Source organism: Hypanus sabinus, chromosome 28 (assembly GCF_030144855.1).
Source record: "Hypanus sabinus isolate sHypSab1 chromosome 28, sHypSab1.hap1, whole genome shotgun sequence".
NCBI classification, from domain to species: domain Eukaryota; kingdom Metazoa; phylum Chordata; class Chondrichthyes; order Myliobatiformes; family Dasyatidae; genus Hypanus; species Hypanus sabinus.
This window is the reverse complement of record NC_082733.1, coordinates 36,706,239-36,729,787: the sequence shown is the minus strand read 5'-3', so window position 1 is coordinate 36,729,787 and position 23,549 is coordinate 36,706,239. Positions and strand designations below refer to the sequence as shown.

General features: G+C 43.5%; 1 protein-coding gene across 9 annotated transcripts in view; it reads right to left on the bottom strand.

Annotated features, from left to right (window-relative positions):
* Positions 1-23,549, bottom strand: part of LOC132382584 (A-kinase anchor protein 13-like) — a 548,542-nt gene that overhangs the window by 249,662 nt on the left and 275,331 nt on the right. For all 9 annotated transcript variants that reach the window (XM_059952931.1, XM_059952933.1, XM_059952936.1 and 6 more), the window contains exon 9: positions 21,220-21,287. In XM_059952931.1, coding sequence (XP_059808914.1) covers positions 21,220-21,287 — 68 coding nt within the window. The remainder of the gene's footprint in view (positions 1-21,219; positions 21,288-23,549) is intronic.

The following is a 23,549-nucleotide window of genomic DNA, read 5'->3' as shown; positions in this document are numbered from 1 at the left end:
CATTCAACACTCCTTACATGCACTGACTGGGCTGAACCAATCACTCCTTTTCCTCTCATTTTACTGAAGGAACAGGTGTTGACAGAAATGGAACGCCAATGAGTCAAAGAGAACAACTTAAACCATGATCTTTACCAGTTTATTGGCTGTTCGTAGGAAGTGTTCTAACTGGCAAACCTGGCAAACTCTTGCACTCACAAAATGCTGGAGGAACTCAGCTGGCCAGGCAGCACCTATGGAAATGAGCAACCAGTTGATGCTTCGGGCCGAGACACTTCATCGGGACTGGAAAGGAAGAGGAGTATAAGAAGGTGGGGGGAGGGGTGAAGTGGACGAAGTTCTGATGGGTGGTCGGCGAAAATGGGAATGGGGGAGGGGTGAAGTAAAAAGCCGGGAAGTTGAATGGTAACATAGATAAAGAGTTGCAGGTGGAGGGAATCTGTTACGAGAGGACAGAAGATCATGGAAAAAAAGGAAGTGGCACAGGAGCACCAGAGAGACGTGAAGGGCAGTTAAGAAGGGAAGGTGTCAGAAGGAAACAGCAGAAGACGATGGTGCCTAACGGCGACTCCTTTGCTTGCATCTTCAGAAACAGCTCTATTTCCATCTTTAATATCTCTGTTTTTCCCTTCCTGGGTTCTTTTGAAGACCCTGACCTGGAGTTACACGCTGACTTTGGTTCTTTGCGGGAATGGGGCCCGCTCTCGTGGTTTCATGGCTGGCCGTTATTCAATATGCCAGGGACCTGGCCTAGGAGATTAGCTCATCTTTGTCATTCTAGGATCTTGTGGCTCTGGAGATGGGCTGACTGGTGGCTGGTGTCTCTGCAGGAATCCAGTGTGCCGTGGGAGACGGATGATTGAAAGCAGCTAGGGGGCTGCCGGCCGTGTACTCAGAGAAAGCGACGCGACGTACCTTTAATATCATGAACCAGCGAGTTGTTTGTTACGTCTCCCCTCTCACTGTGAAACGGAGACACCTCTTTCATCTTTATTAGGGAGGGAGAGAGAGAGAGAGCCTGTGGTATATCGAATACCGGGTGAACGAGTCGTCTTTGGGTACTGCAAGTCTGAGTCTTTGTTACTGCTTTCCTGCATGCTTGAGTGCTCGGTGGGGGGTGCCAATGCTTTTTTTTGCTGCTATGGGAGGGGGGGATTGATGCTTTGCTGCTGCTTATGTGTGGGATGGGGGAGCTGGGAGGGGGGGCTTAACTGTTATTCATTCTTTGGGAACACTCCTCTGTTTTCCTGGATGGTTGCGAAGAGAAAGTACTCACAAGGAGATCCCACTTTTTGCGGTGGACGGAGCAGAGGTGCTCGACGAGCGGTCTCGCAGTCTACGCCAGGCTTCACTGATATACAGGAGGCCACACCGAGAGAACCGGATACAGTCGGAGACCTCCGCAGACTCGCAGGTGAAGTGTCGCCTCGCCTGGAGGGACTGTTTGGGGAGGGAGGTGGTGCAGGGGCGGGAGTGGCACTCGTTCCGCTTGCAAGGGTGGACTGTTGCTCCGCTCACCACAAAAAAGCAGCACCTCCTGGTGGCCATCCACTCAATTCTACTTCCCATTCTGACATCTCGGTCCACGGCCTCCCCTACTGCCTCGATGAGACCACACTCTGGTTGGAGGAGCAACACCTGTCCAGGTAACCAACAAACCTGATTGATTTCTCAAACTTCTGGGAATTGCTCCCACCCCTCCTCTCCCTTACCATTCCCCATTCCTGTCTCCTTCTCTCTCATCTCCTTACCTGCCCATTGCCTCATCCCTTGTCCCTTTCTTCCATGGTCTTCTGTCCTATCTGATTCCCCCTTCTCCAGCTCTTCATTCTCTTTCACCAATTAACTTCCCAGAACTTAACTTCACCCCTCCCCTCTCTCAGCTTCACCTAACAGCTACACCTTGTATGTCTTCCTCTTTCTACCACCCCCCCCCCCCACTGCTTACTCTGATTTCTGCTGTTCCTTTCCAATCCTGATGAAGGGTGTCGGCCCAAAACCTCAACACTTTACTCTTTTCCATTAGGTGCTGCCTGGCCTGCCGAGTTCCTCCATTGCGTTACGTTGGATTTCCAGCACCTGCAGATTTTCTCATGTTTGTAATCCTCTTGTTCTCTGCTGTTAATTGGTTCCCTTGTACACAAAGGTGGGCATGGCCTCATCAGCTATCTTATCAAGATTCTGCACCTTTTGTTGTCTTTTGCACATCGGTTGTTTGTCAGTCTTTGTGGATTTAGATTGACTCTATCGTATTTCTTTGTTCTACTGTGAACGCCTGAAGTAAAATGAATCTCACGGTGGCATACGGTAATATACACATACTTCAATAATAAATTTACTTTGAACTTTTTTGTTTAACTGCACTTTCGCTGAAGCTATTACATTTTCTTCTGCATTCTGTTATTGTGTTTATTTATTTATTGAGGTGGACCAGGCCTTCCGTCTCTTTGAGTTGCACCAGCCAGCAAACCTCAACTTAACCCGAGCCTAATCACAGGAAAATCTGCAATGAGCAGCTAAGCTCTTTCAATTATGGGAGGAAACCGAAGCAACCAGAGCAATCAGGTTTGATTGAAACTTGTTGTTCCTGTGGCAGCAGTACACTGTGATACAAAATACTAGAAAAAGAAACTGTGAATTACAGTAAGATAATAATTAAATTAAATAAGTACTGGAAAAATAGAAATAAAAAGTAGTGGGGTCGTGCTCATGGGTTCAATGTCCGTTATCAAGTCGGATGGCAGAGGGGAAGAAGCTGTTTCTGAATCAGTGAGTATGAGCCTTCAGGCTTCGGTACCTCCTTCCTGATGGTAGCAATGAGAAGGGAGCAAGTCCTGGGTGATGGGGGTCCTTAATGATGGATTCCTTTTTAAGACATCTTGCCCTATGTACTTCAGAGGCTGGTGCCCACAATGGAGCTGGCTAAGTTTACAACTCTCTGCAGCTCAGTTCGATCCGGTGTAGTGATAGCACTCCCCTACCCCGCCCCCCCCCCCCCAACATACCAGACCGTGATCAAGCCAGTTAGAATGCTCTCGATGGTACCTCCGCAGAAACTTGCAAGTGGCATTGAGGTGCACCCAACAAAGATTATATGATCACTTTGTTCAGGCTTTGGGGGTTCAGAAAGAGAATCTAGTCAAAAGCAAAAACTAAAATCTCAATTTAAAAGCAAAGCTTGTTATAGACACTTGTTTTTAATGGACACTGATTAATGTCTTCGACAGTATTGTGTTAAAGAAGATACATTTGAAATCAAGTTGATAGGGTTTGCATTGGCACTGAAAAAGTGAAATATATAAACTCTGACAAAGTAGAACATATTCAATACAAATGTCAATGCTACAGACTCTATAATGCACCTGCTTATTAGTATTACTGGTTGATCTTACTCCAGCAGCTGGAAGAACAGCACCTTCTTTTATTCAGTAACAATAACAACCAGTTTTTTAAAAAGTCATCCAGAACCCCTGGATCTGCTCCAGTTGACAAAGCTGACAGAGCAACATGACCTGTTAGGCTGGAACTCAAACCAGTCAGTAGGATTCAGATCATCCATCTCGTCAGCCGAAACGGACATTTCTGTGCTGCTAAAATCACTTGTTTAATTAATAATGCACCAGGATTCCTCGTTCTGATTCTTGCAGCCTTTTTCAGTGTTCCGTACTCTCACCACAATGTTGGAGAGGTCAATCCTGGGCGATGAAAGTGGAGCCACAGAACAACGTTCAAAGTAAATTATCAAAGAAGTTATATGTCACCACATACAACCCTTATTTTCTTGTGGGCATATTCAATAAATTAATAATAACAACCATAATATAATCACTGAAAGACCGCACGGATTTGGGCGTTCAACCAGTGAGCGAAAGACAATAAACTGTTCAAATACAAAAAGAAAAAAAATAAGAATATATAAAGAAGCAATAAATATTGAGAACATGAGATGAAGAGTCCTTGAAAGTGAGTTCACAAGTTGTGGGAACATTTCAATGATGGGGTAAGTGAAGGTTATTCCCTTTGATTGTTGAGATGAAAGAACTATTCCTGAAACTGGTGGTGTTAGCCCCGAGACTCCTGTGCCTTCTTCCTGACAGCAGCAGTGAGAAAGGAGCATGTTCTGGGTAGTGGGGGGTGGGGGGAGGGCCCTGACAACCAACAAAACAGTTGTAGGAGGAATTAAAATGGATGGTTTGGAATAAGACTAGTTAGCACATCAAACCTACGCCAAGCAATGATGGGAAAAAAGGTCTAGTCAGCTTCATCTTGGGTACCAGCCTACAAAGTACCCAGGACATCTTTAGAGAGCGGTGTCTCAGAAAGGCAGCGTCCATTATTAAGGACCTCCAGCACCCAGGGCATGCCCTTTTCTCACTGTTACCATCAGGGAGGAGGTACAGAAGCCTGAAGGCACACACTCAGCACTTCAGAAACAGCTTCTTCCCCTCTGCCATCCCATTCCTAAATGGACATTGAACCTTTGGACACTACCTTGCTTTTTTATATATACTGTACAGTATTTCTGTTTTTGCATGTTTTTTAATCTATTCAATATACGTAAATGATTTATGTGCTTACTGATTATTTATTTATTTATTTATTCATTCTCTGCTAGATTATGTATTGCATTGAACTTCTGCTGCTGAATTAACAAGTATCATGTCACATGCTGGTGATAATAAACCTGATGATAACAATATACCAATAAGATCAAAGAGATCAATAACTTTGAAAGGATGCAGAGAAAATTTACAAAGATGTTGCCAGGACTTGTGGATTTAAGTTATAGGGAAATGTTAAAGAGCTTAGGACTTTTTTCCCCAAGAATTTAAGAGAATAAGAAAAGATTTATTAGGGGCATATAAAATAATGAGGGGTACAGATAGGGTAAAGGCAAGCAGGCTTTTTCCACTGAAGCTGGGTGAGAATATAACTAAAGTTGAAAGGTTAAAGGTGAAAGAAGAAATATTTAAGGCAAAGGTTCCCAAACTGAGGTCCACAGACCCGTTGGCTTACATGGCATAAAAAAGGAACCCCTGATTTAAGGAGAGCCCGAGGACGAATTTGTTCATTCAGTGGGTGGTGTGAGTATGGAAAGAACTGTCAGCGGAAGTACTGGATGAGGGTTTGATTGCAACATTCAAGAGAGATTAACTGGTAAAGTTGACATTTTCTTCTTTGGAGCAAGGAAAATTGAGAGAGAAAATTTGACGGAAGGAGAGCAGGTTGTTACTGGTTTAGGTTGCGTAAATTGAGGGAAGCTTTTCTTGCTGTCAGGAGGTTGAAGGATTGGACAAATCATTTTAAAAGTTTAAGTAAAAGATACAAGACGGTGACGGACAATTTTTTAAAAACCTCATTATGATCTGGAACTTGCTGACTTCAAGTGTGGCAGAAACTGAAAACTTGGGCTTTCAAGACAAATTGCACGGCTATGAGGAATGTTTTTTTGTACTGTTCCACAGAAAAGGCCAAATGCTCTCCGTCAGTGACAGGAGAACTCCACAACTGTGTCTGTTCCAGAATTCACTCAACCGGAATCAGTTTGCTAAGGAACGACACTTTGACATTTATAAAGTTGCAGCCATCAGAGCACATGATGGACTTGCTAATTGGCCAATGCCCTCATGTCAGTTTGCCCAGAGTTACCCAATGAGCCCCAACTTTGCTGGAACAAATTCTCTGTTGAGATTCTTTACTAAACAGATGGCAACTTCCAGATTGTTACTTGCTGAGTGAGATAATTGTTATTATATCTGTGAGGTCAAAAAGCTACCTTTTCTGTTTCTCATAGTTTTACCAGAACTGTCACGTGTGCTTTTGTTTTGGGGAAGTACACTGGGGGGGGGGGGCACGACGCAGTGGCATAGCAGTTAGAATAATGCTATTACAGATTAGGATTCAATTCCCTCTGCTGTATGGAGTATATTCTCCCTGTCACCATGTGGGTTTCCTCCCCCACTCTAAAGGCACTTGAATTATGGTTAACGAGCTATGAACTTGCTACATTGGCACTGTAACTGTGGTGACACTTACAGGCTGCCCTACGCAATCCACGCAGATTTGATCTGACACAAATGACACATTTCACTGTAGGTTTGTGGTGAACTACATATACCTGTCTGGATACAACCCCCCCCCCCCCCCCACTGACTGCTCCTGTGGCTCCTCCCACAGACCCCGGTATAAAAGCGATTGGGGACACTGCCCCTGCCTCTGTTTCCAGGATGCAGTGTGATGGTCAATTGCTGCTTGTTCTTTCTTCCAGTCAATAAAAGACTCACGTCTCCAAGAGTTATTGATGGTGCATCAAGGTTTCAAGGTACAAGTGATGAAAAAGAAGCTAATATATCTTTTATTTAATATTTACATCAGTCAAAAGCATGACATACCACGAAAAGGAAAGCATCCACCACCATCAGAGGTGGGTTCAGCTCTGCAGATCGGTGAGCTAAGGCCATCAATCTTATAACAGAGGTGCTATTGAAGCTGGAATTCTCAGCTGAACAAAGACACAAGAAAAATGAGTAGGCCATTTCACTTATTGAGCCTGTTCTGTTAGTAAATAGGAGTGTGCCTGAACCTACTCCTGAAGTCCAGTTTCCCATTTCTCCTCTAAATAATAAAGTCAACATTCAGGATACTGAAATCTAGTTTTTGTTGAGGATTTTCATGATTCTACAAACATTTGTTTGTTTCTCATTCTTATTTTTCTTCTTATTTTTAGTAGAATTCTAAATAGCTGCACTGTAAAGATCTGTAAACCTGAGGAGTGGGAATAATTGGTGCTTGTTTCACGGGAACAGCACAAGCAGCTGGGACTGAAGGCCCTCCTGAAAACAAGAGGTTGTAGCCAAAAGCTTGCCCCGGCCTCTGGGCTGAGCGCCTCAGTGAAACAACATGCAGATGATGATAAACCAGTCATGTGGAGAAATGTGGAATTACAGAGAATCTATTGGAAAATTTGTTTAGTGAGCAGACGCCTTAGGAAATCAGAATAAGACTGAACGATCTGTCATTGTAGAGATAAAGCTGCAGGGGAGAAGGAGTTTACGTGGCAATTTGTGACCAGTTAACAGGCTGCCAATGTACCTCAATCACTGGCTTAATCGTAGCACTGCTGCTGAAACGACGTCCTGTTACTTGGCAAGAAATAACCAGGTCTGGGAGGCAACCTTTCACACTGCAGACTCAACAATGATTCAATTCAGAAAGATTGAAATGTGATACTTTGAGTATTAACCATTATTTATGCATAAAATGACCAGGCTTAAATATGGAAAGTCTGGCTCTCCCCTGCTAAAACACTTTGACCCTCCCACCCAGCATAAAAAATGATCCCTGAGGCACAACTTCTCCATTTCGGCCAAAAAAAATTCCAAGGGTCTCCTTTCTGCAGTGCTGACGATTTCCAAGAATGGAAACTGTTTAAAGTGTCTGAATGTTTCTGGGGAATGCCTTATACTTCAACAGTGGCATACTAAAAACATGTTGGGTCTTCCTAACAGCCACTTCTCCCTCTCCTTAGTATCGAACAGATCCGTCAAGTGCAAGGGCACTGGAGTACGAGAGGATGGTTTGCTACAATTTCAGAGGTCTCCCTCGAGTATTGCGGGATATGCTTGCCTAAGGAGAGGTTGAAGAAAGAGACGAGGAGCTCAAGTAAAATGGACCCAAGCCGGATACTGTTTCAGGGCAATGGGTCAACATTCTATGACTAAAATAAAGAGCGATTACAATACTGTGCATAAGTCTTGGGCACATATATATAGCTAGGGTGCCTATGATGTTTTGCACCGTACTGTATTTGTCGACGTGGAGTGGAGAGCGAGGTTGTAAATGTGGCAGGAGTGAAGGATGTTGGGAATGGGGAGGGGTGTGGGACAGGAGAAAGAGTCCCAGGAGTGGCACAGGTGCAGACGCACCCAGCCTTGAGACACCAGGCAAGGTAATTCAATTCCAAACAATCGGTTTATTAATCATTACAGAATGCCTCTCTGGTATTTCCTATTCCCTCCACTCTCCTTCCCTTTTTCCCCAACCATGATTTCCCTCTCCCCCTTCTCCCTTCCCACTGTCAGTCCACAATGGAGACCCAGATCAGAATCAGGTTTATCATCACTCACATGTCACGAAATGTGTCTTTTTTTTGCAGTAGCAGTACAGAGCAATACATGAAATTACTAAAATACTGTGCAAATAACTTGGGCAGATTAGCTATATGCATGTGCCCAAACCTGTATTTCTCTTGAAGGATTCCAGTCTTTGGAATTTTGAGTCACACAACATGGAAACAGGCCATTCGGCCCAACTCGCCCATGGCTGCTGCACGGCCCAGCAAATGAGTCCTATCCACTTGCATGCAGTCCATTGCTCTCTAAACCTCTCCTATCCATGTACTTATCTGGATGGTTTTTAACTGTTGCAAATGCACTCCTCTCAACAACTATTCCTGGCAGCTCGTTTCAAATGTGCACCACCCTTTCCGTGACATTAGTCCAAGGCGTGACCTATCCCTAAAGGGGAGCAAAGACCACTGTCAGAGGTGGGTTCTGTTCTGCAGACTGCTGAGCTGAGGCCACCAGTCTTGTATCTGTGAGCTACGATGGAAGCTGGAATTCTCAGCTGAACTTTTGAGTACAAGGATGTAAGAAAAATGCTAGGCCATTTCACTTATTGAGCCTGCTCTGTCAGTCAATAGAGGTGTGTTTCATCCTATTTTTGACGTCCAGATTCCTATTTTTCCTCTAAATACTAAAAATTCATCATTTAGATTACTAAAATTGTTTTCCTTAAATATAGGATCTTTATATTTTTATGAATCTACACACATTCCATGGGAAGATATCCAAGATGTCCATTTTAAACCTCTTACCTCTGACCTCAAGCCTATGCCTCTTACTTTTAGCATTGTCTCCTTAGGAAGAAGACTGCATTTTCATCCCATCTCTGCCCTTTTATCAGCTCACCCCAAAAATCTCCTATATTCCAGGGAATAAAGTCCTGGTCTGAAATTCTCTACCTGAAAAGCTTGCTTGGTTACCGAGTATGTTTAAGGATGTGATCAATAGGTTTTTGAACACTAGGGGAAGAAAAGGAATTTGGCGAATGAGGAAGTTGGAGTTGAAGGATTGGCCTTGGTTTTATTGATCACAAAGTTCACGTGAGGACCCCACTGCCCTGGAAACATTCCCCAAGACTTTCTCACACAACTCATGGACATTCAGTAGATTTCTGAGGTGGGGGTGTTGACGTTCACACTGAAATGCAAATATGATTTTTTATGCAAATATAAATTTTGGTCGTGAACAGCTTAAAACTTGTTCTGACTATGAGACTGGGGGCACACAAGGTGGAGTAGGAAATCAGGGTGGCTCAATGGGCTGCAGCCTCACTTCAACACCCAGATTATTTGACCTATATGTGAGTGTAGTTCTTTGGTTCTTTAAGGTTGCTATAGCGGGTATGGTCATGGGGATATGCTCCCACTACTTACTAAGTGCTCCCAATGGTGTGCGCCTCAAATAGCCTCTGACAACCAAGTCCAGCTCCTGACCTTCACGTGGGGCTTAGCTACTAAGCTCAGAAGGACCATTTCTACTGACAGGAGGAGGAGCAAAGATAAGTCACCGGCACCTTAAAATTAGTCACTTTGGGCAGATGGGACTCGTCAGCTCATTTTGGAGAAGGAAAAGTCTGATCTCAAAACTCCACTGCCTTGCGACTATATCCACTCATGGGTAAGGAAGGCTTCGGAAGGAAACCCCGAGGGAAAAATCCAGAGCTGGAGTCCCTAAGGTAATCCTGGGTTGAGTTCAATTCAAACAGGCAACTCCTGCAAAGCTAATGGTAGCAAACTGTATCGGTCCCTGCCATTCCTTTGGGTTCATCAGATGTGTGGAGAGGGGGAGCTTACTACGTGGGCTACAGCTTGCTCTCCATATTGTACTGCCCTGCCTCGTGCATCTAGACAGCTAGGACACAACATCCCTGACCAACCAGAGGCCTAGTTGTTTAGTGCTACTTATGTTCAGGAAGATACTATATAAATTGCATAACATCACACACAAAATGCTGGAGGAACTCAGCAGGGCCAAAACCTTTTTTGAGTTCTGAAGAAGGGTCTCAGCCCGAAACCTTGACCGTTTACTCATTTCCCTAGATGCTGCCTGATCTGCTGAGTTCCTCAAGCATTTTCAGCGTGTCGCTTTGGATTGCCTGCATTTGCAGATTTTCTCATGTTTGCGGCATAAATCGCACATTCCACTTTCGAATTCCCTCAATAAGCAGAGGGCTTCACCACTTACAATTTTAACATTCTTAGAATCCGTGCCCCCGAGCAACAAGATGAATCCTCTCGCCCATTCTTCAGTGCAAAGTTTGCCTAGCTTATTATTGTCAATGAAAGACCTTGTTTTTTTTTGCATGTTATCCACCCAGATTATTTTATTGCAGCAGTGCATTAAGGTAGTACTAGGGAGAGCAGAATAAAGTGCCACAGTTGCAGAAAGAGTAGAGTGCAGGAAGACAATGAGGTGTAACAAGTCTGAGTCAAAGTGGCTGCAGTTGTGATAGTGGCCACACCCAGATACACCACTTTGACAGATGGGTTAAACCAGGTGAGAGTAGCCAGAGGGCCTCGTATCCTAGTGAAACAGGGATATGCCTGTCCTAGCATGGGAAGTCAACACCGGCAGTGGGCAGATGAGATCAACATCGAGATCCACTGGCCAGGAAGGCGGCTCTGCATCAGAGTGAAAGACACAGATGAAGTCACGGTCATCCACTGTAACTAAGGAAAACCCCAGTTGTGACGACTACTCAGAGCACCGGACCCGGACTTCCGAGGTCATAAGAGTGGAACAGCTGCAGTGTAAGGGCTTTTCCACTTTAAAAACTCTCCCACACAGGCTTCCTGTCACCGTTGGATACGATGGACAACCATGCGTCAGCTGGTTCTAAATGATGACCTCATATAAAGCTAGAAATTTGTTAGTGTTAGCCTAAGTATTAGTTAGAAGGCCCCACTGTTTCTCACACAAAGGGAATATTTGTGTAGCAGCAAGCTGCATAAAGGTAGCTGAAAAATGGCCAACTACATTGTCTTATTGTGGAAGTATTTTTTAAACCTCTATCAGCTTTTAACAACAGACTTCCTAAGATTCAGCAAACTGCACATAATCCTATAAATTAATGCAGAGAAATCAAATGGAATATTTAATATCAATAAACCCAAATGCATTTTCCAGCTCAACTATCTACACTGACCCCTTACAGATCATGTGCACTTTTGTCTAAGTACCTCAAGGGAAGTGATAATCCAGATGTTCAATATTAGAAGTGCAGTCAGCCTTCTCAACACAAAGGGAGGAAAAGCTTCAACTGTAGTAATAAGGGACAGTCACCTCCTTTAGCAACTCTCCTGAGAAAGCAGAGATCTGAAATGCACCTAGCAACCCCCAAAGCCAGTAGGGAGACCAATCCCTGTTTCTAAATGTTCCAAGGGCTTTTTACCCTTTTTCTTGGATGCTGCCTAGCCTGCTGAGGTCCTCCAGCATTTTGCGTATGAAATGTTGTAGATGCCAGGAGGCTTTTGAAGTCCAGGTGGGACAAGGCCTTTCCTCAACTATGGAAAGACAAATGCCTAGGAATGGAAGAGACTCCTGAAAGTGGTGGATACAACCTCATCCATCACCAGCAAAGCCCTTCCTACCCTTGAGTACATTCACATGGAGCAATGCCACAAGAAAGTAGCACCCATTAAGGACCCCCACCATCCAGGCCACACCTGCTTCTCGCTACTATGATTGGGCAGCAGGTACAGCAAATTCGGGAAAGGTTTGAACCATCAGGCTCCAGAAACTACATGGATAACCTCACTCACAACTCTCTGACTCTACGGCAACAGACTCACTGTCAAGGACTCTTCACAACTCATGTTCTCAGCATTGTTTCTTATTTGCACATTGTCCTCTTTTGCACATTGATTGTTTGGCAGTCTTTGTTTACATATTCATAAATTCTATTATATTTATTTTTTCTTTAAATGATTACTGTTTGACAGAAATAATACAGTACAGGTAGAGATACATCTAGATGTACGTTTAGGTGACACGTTACTTCATGGGACACAGAGCCTATTCAAGTCACACCTATTGGATTGAGATTCCTGCGTGGAACTCTGCTCCCTACAAGGGAGTCATTCCAGCACTGGCTTTAGCATTAACTTGGATTCACATCAACCATACTTGCACAGCAGTTGATATGTCAGGACTGCTGACAAGTGAGTCAGGGCACTTGTGCTCTTAGATGCTCAAGCAGATAAATCCAGGTTCCACATCACTTCAATTAATTATTTACCTGGTCAGTGTTTAATAGACAAACATCAAAACTGGTGCATCTGCGCAATGTCTGCTCAGCCAAGGCTGGTCTTTGAGGCACTTCCATTATTGACTTTATTACTAACACCCTTCATATACATGAGGAGTAAAAATCTTTACGTTATGTCTCCATCTAAATGTGCAATGTGCAATTTATAATAAGTGGTATGTACAACAATATTACATAGAAATACAGTTGTGTCACCGTGAATTAACCAATCTGATGGCCTGGTGGAAGAAGCTGCCCCGGAGCCTGTTGATCCTGGCTTTTATACTGCGGTACCGTTTCCCCGTGGCAACAGCTGGAAAAGTTTGTGGTTGGGGTGGCTCGGGTCCCCAGTGATCCTTCAGGCACAGGTAGCTGGGGATTTCAGAAACTAAATAGGCTACGATGGGGCAGCATGGTCATGTAGTGCTTAGCACAAAGCTTTACAGTAACAGTGACCCGGGTTCAATTCCTGCCACTGTCAGGTAGGGAGTTTGTATGTTCTCCCCGTGACTGCGTGGGTTTCCTACGGGTGCTCCAGTTTCCTCCCACAGTCCAAAGACCGACCAGTTAGAAGGTTGATTGGTCATTGTAAGTTGTTCGTGACCTGTGTTGAAATAGCCCCTTTCACATCCCTTACCAGGGATCCAAAGTGCTTCGCAACTGGTGTGGCCACTAGTTTTAATACACAACAGAACACCTGATTTAATGCACATTTTAAAAACACAGAACAGTATAGGCTCTTTAGTCCACAATGTTCTGCTGACCTTCTACCATAGTCCAAGGTCAGCCTAACCCTTCCCTTCCACAATGTCCTCCATTTTTCTTTCATCCACTACCTATCAAAGAATCATCAATGTATCTATCTATGAATCTCCTCAATGTATCTGCCCCTATCACCAACTCTGGCAGCACATCCCACATCCTCACCACGCTCTACGTAAAAAAAAAATTCCTCTAACATCTCCCTCTGTACTTTCTTCGAATCGCCTTAAAATTATGACCCTTCCTATTAGCAATTTCCACCCTGGGAAAATGTCTTTGGCCGTCTCAGTTTGAGTGTCTCCAGCAGATGCAATCTCACTGGCTCGCCACTCGGCCTTGGATTGCCTAAACAATAGTAATACCAAGCTCGGCTGCTGTCTATTGATCTCAGCTTAGCGTTCAACACAATCATACCCTCAGTTCTAGTCAACAAACTCCAAAATCTGGGCCTCTGTACCTCTCTCTGCAACTGGATTCTTGACTTTCTCACCAGGAGACCACAGTTAGTGCAGATCAGAAACAGCAACTCCGTTGCCCTCTCTAGCTATGCCTCTGATAATCTTTATTAGTCATTTCTACCCTGGGAAGAAGTTTCAGGCTGTCCATTCAATCTATGCCTCTCATCAGCTTGTAACACATCTATCAAGTCACCTCTCATCCTCCTTCACTCCAAAGTGAAAAGCCCTAGGTCACTCAGCTACCCTCATAAGACATGCTCTCCAACCCAGGCAGCATCCCAGTAAATCTCCTCTGCACCCTCTCTAAAGCCCCCACATCCTTCCTTTAATGAGGCAACTGATCACAAGAGATTCCTTACTCCCAGAACAATTCAAATAACAAGGTGATACAGTTTATAAGCACTGGGGGGGGGGGGGGGAGGGGGGAAGAACTTGTGGTGACACAGTGAGAACAGAGAGCACCAGAGATCAGGATTAAATCTGGGATGCTAGCACCAGGAAACATTTGTATTACCACTTAGAGGCCTGTAAATTGATCTGTTTATGTTCATCACCCCCCCCCCCCCCACCCCCGCAAACCTTCGGCCAGTCCAAATACCAGAAGCCTGTACACTCAAAACATATAAAGACTGTAGCAGAGGGCAGAGGGCTTGCCCAGTTTTGCAAACATGCATGAAGACCTGTACCTGTCTTCACTGAAGGGTAACTGGACCAGCTCCACTTTGACTCAGAGCGGCCACAAGTGCTGGCCTTAGACTGGTTTGCACCCACCTCAGGAGTGACTTCCATGCAGCATGACTTTTATTTGCAGTTAATTCTTTGAAGGAATTTAACCATAAATGTGCATTGAAATTTGAGAGCTTGATTTATTGGCTCCCCCTCTCCCCCCAACATTCAGACTCTGAAAGGCAGATTTAACACTCATCTAGTCCTGGTCTACCCAGTGAAGACAGCTGGCAAAGGGAATAGCGATTTAGTCATTTCCTTCTTCAATAAACTTCACCAGATGCAATGGGGGTACAGCTAAACTTACTACTGACTTTGACCCCTGTCTGCAGTCCCCAAACACCTTATTTTTGTGGTCTAAATATGAGTGCAAAATGCCACAGACCCCAACAGTAGACATAAGCAATTTCTGGGCACCAGTGGAACCAGATGTCAAAGGCATCAAGGCTGTTTAATACCATTTCCATGTCACCTCCATTGAGAAACATCTCGAAAATAATACGTACTAGGGTAACACACACAAAATGCTGCAGGAATTCAGCAGATCAGTCATTCATTCGTTAAGGTTTCTTTTTTTTGTTTTGTGGATGTCTGCAAAGAGTAAGAATTTCAAGATGCAAACTATATACATTCTCTGATATTAAATTGAACCACTGAACCTGTGAAAAATAAAGAGTTTCAACTTTCATCTTGAGGATTCCTTGCATATGGAATCTGCTGTATTAAAACCAGCATACAGTGAATCACTTACTTAAAAACAACTCAACCTTGTTAATGAGCGGGAATAGAGATGGGGGAAAGGATTACTCAGGGAAGCAGAGAGGGACACACCGCTGTGAAGCATGCCCAGTTTTTCATGCCCAAAGTGCTATGAGGCCTATTGCAGTGCAAACATTATATCAGGGAATTACACTGTGACTCACTTGGAAAGTTAAATTGGATCAGTCTCAGTTGCTCAGGAGACTGGAAGTAGGCTTGCTTGTGGGGATAAACAAAAAATAAGCCAAAAGTATAAGCAATACTTTGGAGTTACTGTACAAAAAAATGGAAATGAATGAAAAACAGCACTCAACTAACCACAGAGGTTAACTCCCGAATGTCCTGGGCTACTCAGTCTGGTTGGTAACTTGACAGACAGACAAACTTTACTGATCCTGGGGGAAATTGGGTTTCGTTCCAGCCGCACCAACCAAGAATAGTGATACAGCAATATAAAACCATACATAATTAAATAATGTTAATCATGCCAAGTGGAAATAAATCCAGGACCAGCCTATTGGCTCAGGGTGTCTGACGCTCCGAGGGAGGAGTTGTAAAGTTTGATGGCCACAGGTAGGAATGACTTCCTATGCCGCTCAGTGTTACATCTCGGTGGAGTGAGTCTCTGGCTGAATGTACTCCTGTGCCTAACCAGTACATTGTGGAGTGGATGGGAGTCATTGCCCAAGATGGCATGCAACTTGGACAGCATCCTCTTTTCAGTCACCACCATCAGAGAGTCCAGTTCCACCCCCACAACATCACTGTCCTTACGAATGAGTTTGTTGATTCTGTTGGTGTCTACTACCCTCAGCCTGCTGCCCCAGCACACAACAGCAAACATGATAGCACTGGCCACCACAGACTTGTAGTACATCCTCAGCATCGTCCGGCAGATGTTCATGCAAACTTCACGTACCTCAACTGATTCTACAATCTATTGCCTCGCTTTCAAGGACTCTACAACTCATACTCTCAGAATTATTTATTTACTTTAATAATATTTGCACATTGGCTCTCAGTCTTTGTGTGTAGTTTTTCATTGGTTCTATTGTATTTCGTTGCTCTACTGTGAATGCCCAAAAGAAAATGTATCTCAGGGTAGTGGATGGCGATTTACGTCATTGCATTACATACTTTGATAATGAACTTACTTTGAAAGAATGCAACAATTAACTCTGCATCCCAATTTAGAGATGGAAAACAAACTTCAAAGAAGGCTCCCATTTAAATCATTATTGCAAATCCATTTACCAGGAACAAAGCTCATTTATAGAGACTCAAAACACTTCTGGAATCTGGAGTAGAATTCAAACTGTGGCTGGAACTCAGCTGCGACAAGCAGCATCTGGGGAGGATGATGTTCTGATACAAGGTCTTGTAAATCGTAAGTTGTCCTGTGATTAGATTAGGGTTAAATAGATGGGGTGGGTTGCTGAGTGGTGTGGTCCGTAGGAATGAAGGAGCCTGTTTCCGCGCTGTATCTCTAAATAAAATAAATAATTTTAGCCTCCTCAAACACTTCCTGTGACAATTCATTTCATATACGTGCCATTCTCTGTATGAAAAGTTGCCCCTCAGATTCCTTTAAAATATTTCCCCTCTCACACTCTTTAGTTTTGTACTTCCTTGCCGCAGGTTTAACCGCAGAGTGCAGTGAAAAGGGGTTTAACCTCAAAGTGCAATGATATGGGATTTAACCTCAGGGTGCAGTGTGCTGTGGTTTACCCTTCGAGTACAGTGACATGGGGTTTAATGCTAGAGTGCAGAGTGCTGGGGTTTAATTCCAGGAGAATAATGTTCCAGAAGAATGATGCTAATACCAGTATCAATGTAAAGTGTAATTCCTGCTAAAAAACTGGAGACAAGCAACTCATTTGCCAAAGAAAGCACTCTCAAATGGTAACTGTATTAAGGACCCGATTATAAATGCTAAATATTGGCAAGGCTCCAAAGAGAAATGTTGTACAATTTCTGGAAAGAATGCCTCAGGAAAGCAGCATCCATCATCAAGGACTCCTACCATCCAGGCCACGCTCTTTTCTTACTGCTGCCATCAGGCAGGAGGTACAAGGGCTCACATCACTGAGTTCAGCAAGAGTTATTACCCTTCAACCATCAGGCTCCTGAACCAAAGTGGATAACTTCACTCAGCTCAACACTGAACTGATTCCACAACCTACAGACTCACTTTCAAGGACTCTACATTCTTGTTCTCAGAATTATTTATTCATTATTATAATGATCTTCTTTGCTGTTTGCCCAGTATTATCTTTTTGCTACTGGTTGGTTGTCAGTCTTTGCTTCTAGTTTTTCATTGGTTCCACTGCATTTCTTTGTTCTACTGTAAATTTCTGCAGGAAAACAGATCTTAGAGTAGTTTACTTTAAAATCACGGAAGTATGACAATACTTCGATAATGAATTTACTTCGAAAGAATGCAACAATTAGCTCTGCATTCCAAATTAGAAATGGAAGAAAATTCAAAGGCTGCTTCAGTTTATCAGGAACAAAGGACAGTATGAGGTGATGTATACAGTATTGTGGAAAATTCTTAGGCACCCTAGATTTTTTACATGGTTTCAGATGGTATGGTCCCAACAGACCCTTGATCTCACATCATCGAGGCAGTCTAGGATTATCTGAAGAGACAGAAGCAAGAAAGGCAGCCAAAGTCTGCAGAAGAACTGCAGCAAGTTCTCCAAGATGCTTGGAACAAGCTACTGGCCGATCTTCTTATAGAACTGTTCAAAACTGTTCGACAGTGTACCCAAGGGAACTGATGCAGTTTTAAAGGCAAAGGGTGGTCACACCAAATATTGATTTGATTTGTTTTTTGTTATTGTTAACTACTCTTTATAGTAGTCTATTTTGATATTTAGAAACATTTCAATTAATGATTTTTGAAAGCGTATTTGCTTTACAGACTTTTTTTAGATGTGCCTAAGGCTATTGCATAGTACTGCATGTATTTGAACTATTGCTAATAGACATTCATGTCCTCTTAGACGGACGTAAGTGGTTTAGTTTAACATCTCATCCAGCAATGAACATCCCACAGTATAGCATTCCTTCAGCGGCACTTTGGAAGATCAGCAGAGAGTTTTGGTGCTTAAACTGCTGGAGTGGGACATGCTCTCCAAGGTGACAGTGATGCTGTTGGAACCAAAGCTTGAACTTGAATAGGTGGGGTTTGTTTTTCTCTTTCAGGTGGAATGGGCTAGGCCCAGCTAAAACTCCAGACGCCTTTAAAATTAGGAAAGGATTTTATAGACCGGGTTAGAATAAATCATTTCCACTCTGAGTCCACAACAAGGAATAAAATGTGAGGCAGGCATCATGAATTTAAGGGGCTTAGGGGGTGCAGGGGATGAAGAACAGAGGTTGAAGCAGATTGCATCGGCGGGTCAGGCAACAGACATGAGGCATAAACGTGTGTCATGATAACATAGCGGTTAGCACAATGCTAATACAGCTTGAGGAGGAGTTCAGCTCCAATGAAGATTGCACATCCTTCCTGTGTATGTGTGTGTTTCCTCCGGGTGCTCCAGATTTCTCCAACAGTCTAGTAGATTAACTAGTCACTGGATGTTGTCCTATGATTAGACTAGGGTTCTATCAGTGGGCTTCTGGGTTTGGTGGCTCGATGGGCTTCAAGGGCCTGTCCTGCACACTATCTCTAAATAAATAACTACAGAAACACAAGAGGTTCTGTAGATGCTGGAAATCTAAAGCAACAAACACAAACTGCAGATCAGGCAGCGTCCATGGAGGGGAACGAACCACCCGAGGCACTTCACCAGGACTCAAAGGGAAAGGGGACAAAAGCCAGAATAAGATGGTGGGGGACGGGAAGGAATACAGACTGGGAGATGATAGGAGAAACCACTTGAGGGGGGAGCTGGGGAAGGGGGCATGAAGTGAAAGGCTTTAAGGGAATAGATGGAAATGGTAAAGGGCTGAAGAAGAAAGGATCTGATACGAGACAGAAGGATGGGGCCTGCATCAGGAGTGTAATCTGAAAAATTAATGCCAATCAGAAACCACATCTAAAATGATACGGTGCATTTTAGCTTATTGCTGCTGAACTTTGATAAGATAAACAGTCTTTATTTAAAGGTTTGCACAGCCTCGTTCCAGTCTTTAAGAAAGTATCAGTGTGAACCCCTGCAGTGGGCCCCATGCAGTCACCCATTCTCATCAGTGGCTTCCTCCAGGCTGCACTGTTGCCAACCCAAGACACAAAATTCAGTGTAAGAGTTCAGGAATAAACAGTGACTCACAAGATTGTTAACTTATATTCATAATGTGCTGCTGCTGCAAGGTTATTTTTATCGAATTATATTCTGTGTATCTATGCCCGCAACAATAAACTTGAACCTGAAATTCCAAAGCCAACATACTGGAAAAGAAAAAGAAGTTACAGGAGTTACAAGAGCAGATGGCATAAACTGGCTGTATAGGGGACTAGATTATGAAAGATGGAGCAGAAATAGGGTTAATCAGTCAAACGTACAGATCCCTAAGGATTTCAGAGATTTTTCCTGTTTCTGAAGATCTTTTGACCCTTAACCGTTCTCTGTAACAACGCAAAACAACAGGTGGTCGGGGATGTGTTACAGATGTACACTGAGGAGGTGGGTCTCTTCTGTGAACTAGGGGCTGAGGATCATCACTCTCCAGCCCTTGATTGTGTCCACAGCTGTAGCACTGCTGGTTTACGTGTGCACTTGTGATTTGCTTTTCTTCAGGAGAACAAAATAGTTGACCCAAAGGCTACCGCTCCCTTTCACCCAACAACAGGCCCAGGACAAGAAGGAGCCATAGCCTGTGACTAGGCCGCTCTCTCAGCTGTGGAAGATGTGTGACCAAGCAGGCCTGTGCAGAATGACGCAATACAAAATTACAAGCTCAAGGCTTCAATGCCCCCCTTGGTTGACAGCCAGACTTTACACAGTCCTAAAGTCACCAGGACCCAGAAATTTCTCTCCCCACCCCCCAAGCAAGCTGTACCTTCTTCCTACATGACAGCAGAAAGGTAACATTCTGAACACCTTACAACAATAAATCGTGTGCCTCTAAAGAGTGCTGACTCATCATCACCTTCAGCTGAGGTAAAGCATTCGTCCCTTTCCATCAGTTTAAATAGCATTTGTGTTTACGGAGACATATTTATAAGACAAGAAGCTGGTCATTTAAGGTTGAGGTACATAGGAATTTTTTCACTCAAGAGGGTGAAGCAGCTCTGGAATTCTCTGCCCCAAGGGTGGTGGATGCAAAATCATTAGATATAATTACGAATAGCCATAGAGTCATGCAGCGTAGTAACCAGCCTTTCAGCCTAACCTGTCCAGTCTTACCAATATCCCATCTAATATCCCATCATTTTAGTCTCATTTGCCCATGTTTGGACCATATCCCTCTGAACAAGGGGTTTCTGACCAGTTTTATGCCTTTCCTAATCCTTGTCAATGGTGAGACCACAGTTGGGAATAACATTTACAGCTCAAAGCTATACAAAGCTATAGGAAAGATGACATTAAGCTAGAAAGGGGTACAGAAGATCCACAAGGATGTTAGCGGGACTGGAGGGCTTGAGCTACCAGGAAAGATTGGATAAGCTGGGACTTTTCCCTGGAGTGTATGAAGCTGAGGGGTGACCTCGGACAGCGGAATATACAATCACAAAGGGAGTTGCTAACAGAGGTGGTCTTTTTCCCTCCCAGGTAGGAGTCGTCTAAAACTTCTTCCAGGTGAGAGGTGTTGAGAAGTTTAAAGCACGAGGGGATATATTTAAAATAGACTTCTGGGACTTTATTTATTCATATACCGAGGACAGTGGATACATGGAATAAACTACCAGAAGCAGGTACAATGTGTAAAGGACATTTGAAGAAGGTACAATGGATAGAAATAGACTAAAAGATATGGGCTCAAACACACGCAAATGGGACCATCTCAGATAGACACCTTGGTCAGGATGGGCAAGTTAGGATAAAGGCCTGTATAACTGCATATCTCTGACCCAGGGCTTCAAAATGGTGGAAAGCACAAGATATCCCCACACATTGAAAAACAAATCAATCGACATCAGTATCATAAGGCAGAGCTGCAGCAAATATATGATCGTGTGACAGTCACTCACCAGCTCATCCAGATCCTTGGACACTTTCTCAATGCCATCAACTTCACTCTCTTGTAGTTCTTCTGCAACTTAATACAAGAAAAAGAACTATCATTCACCTTGGAGACAACAGAATGAGACACAGAAAATGGAATATAATTCAATTCCAAGATTCATAGATCTGTATCACAGGTACTTACACAATGCTGGAGGACATAACACATGCCAACCACAGATCTGTTGATCTTTGCATAGTGGCAACACTAAAGAGTTCATTCAGCTGGATTAATTCAATAAACAATTTAAACCCAGCTTCCTGGATGATCTTCATAACACTTCAGACTCCAAATCAAAGAGGCCATGAGGAGAACAGAGGTCAAAGCTCAGGTCTACATTCCAGTTCAATACAGAAGCAATGCTGTATCATCACATATGGCCAAGTGGTTAAGGCTTTGGGCTAGTGATCTGAAGGTCATTAGTTCAAGCCTCAGCCGAGGCAGCATGTGTGTCCTTGAACAAGGCACTTAACCACACATTGCTCCTGCACATTTATAGCCCAGTGGTGGCAGTTGGTGGTACGGACAAGACAAGGCTTGTTAGCCAACCTTACCGTGACACGATTTCAAAATGGATTCCCCAACCACCACCATGCTTTCTCATCCAGTCTATCCCTACTCCCTGTGTCTTGAGCAGTATTTATTCCACAACTAACTAAAAAAGGTAGGCTTCTTCCCTCCTCCCCCAACCATCATCCTCTATTTTCCCATTTCCCATCTGGCTCTGCTCTTACCCACTCTCTTCTCACCTACCTATCACCTCCGACTGGTGCCCCTCCTCATTCCCTTTCTTTCAGGGTCCATTCTCCTCCATTAGATTGCTTCTTCAGCCCCTTACCTCTTCCACCTGTCACCTCCCAGCTTCTCGCTTCATTCCCCTTTCCCCATCCACCTTCCCTCCTCACCTGGTTTCACCTATCACCTTCTAGCTTGTACTCTTTCCCAACCCCCCACCTTCTTACTCTGAATTTATCCCCTGCCCTTTCCAATTCTGAAGAAGGGTCGCAACCCGAAACATCAGCTGCTCATTCCTCTCCATGGATCGGGGCTCCCAGTTATTTTGGAGCCTTACCATAAAACAAGGGGTATGTGGACCCCAGGTTGAGAATGTTGCCTTCATAGTTCCTTCAGCATTTTGTGTGCAGAACCTCTTCTAAGGTTGGCTACCTGTATTACTGTTTGTGGGATTTTTTGCTTGACACCATTGACTACACAAGCAGTCCCTCAGGTTATGCAAGGGTTCAGTTCCTGACAACAGACCACAAGTTGATTCCTATGTAAGTCAGAAATGTTTTTCTTCAGCTCCCCGTTATCTATCTTTCTACATACACTTGCAACGACTCTTTCATAGCACTGAATATTGATTCTGGCACAATTCATAATTAAACACATGGAATATATACTGTATCCTGTACATTGGATGTTTGATGTCCTTTTTTAAAAAAAATAGGTTCTTGTGGGTTTCTTTGTTTTGTGGCTGCATATCAGGAGACAAATATCACGATTGTAGAATGCGTAAATACTTTGATAATAAATGTACATAGAGCTTGGAGATATTTTAATATTAATATCTTGAGAAAATGCTCTGAAAACATATAAGCAAATTTGTATGAAGTTAAATTTAACAAAATAAGTTTATCCATAATCCATGGAGATCTTAGTGTGACATGGTAGTGTAGCAGTTAGCATAACGCTTTACTGCGCCAGCTCTAAGATCAGGGTTCAATTTCCACCACTGTCTGTAAGGAATTTGTAGGCTCTGCCTGTGACCACATGGATTTCCTCCAGGTGCTCTGGTTTCCTCCCACATTCCAAAGATGATAGTCAATCAGTTATGGGCGTGCTACATTGGCACCGAGAGCACGGCAACACTTGCAGGCTGTTCTTACTGATTTGATTTGATGCAATCAATGCATTTCCCTTCAAAAAATAAAGTTATTTTAATCTCATCTAATTCAAAACTTCACTCGTTGTAAAGCAATTGTGGCATCCAGAATGAGGAAAGCCCTGTATAAAACAAGACTTGTCTCCCATCTCTTTACACCAAGTGTGATTGTTCTGCCAGTAGAGGCCACTGATGTATCAACTCAAATGTACCAACAAAATTCATCCTGTGTCCTCTTCTCATCCAACTCTGACTCGACGCTTTCTCACAACATGCTTTTCTTTCTTTTCCAATATTTTTATTAGTTTCTACATAGAAGAATACAGAATACAAGAAAGTGTATACAAAAGGTCAGAAAAGATAAAATAAAACTACCAGTTACATTATATCTGTTTATAATAACAATTACA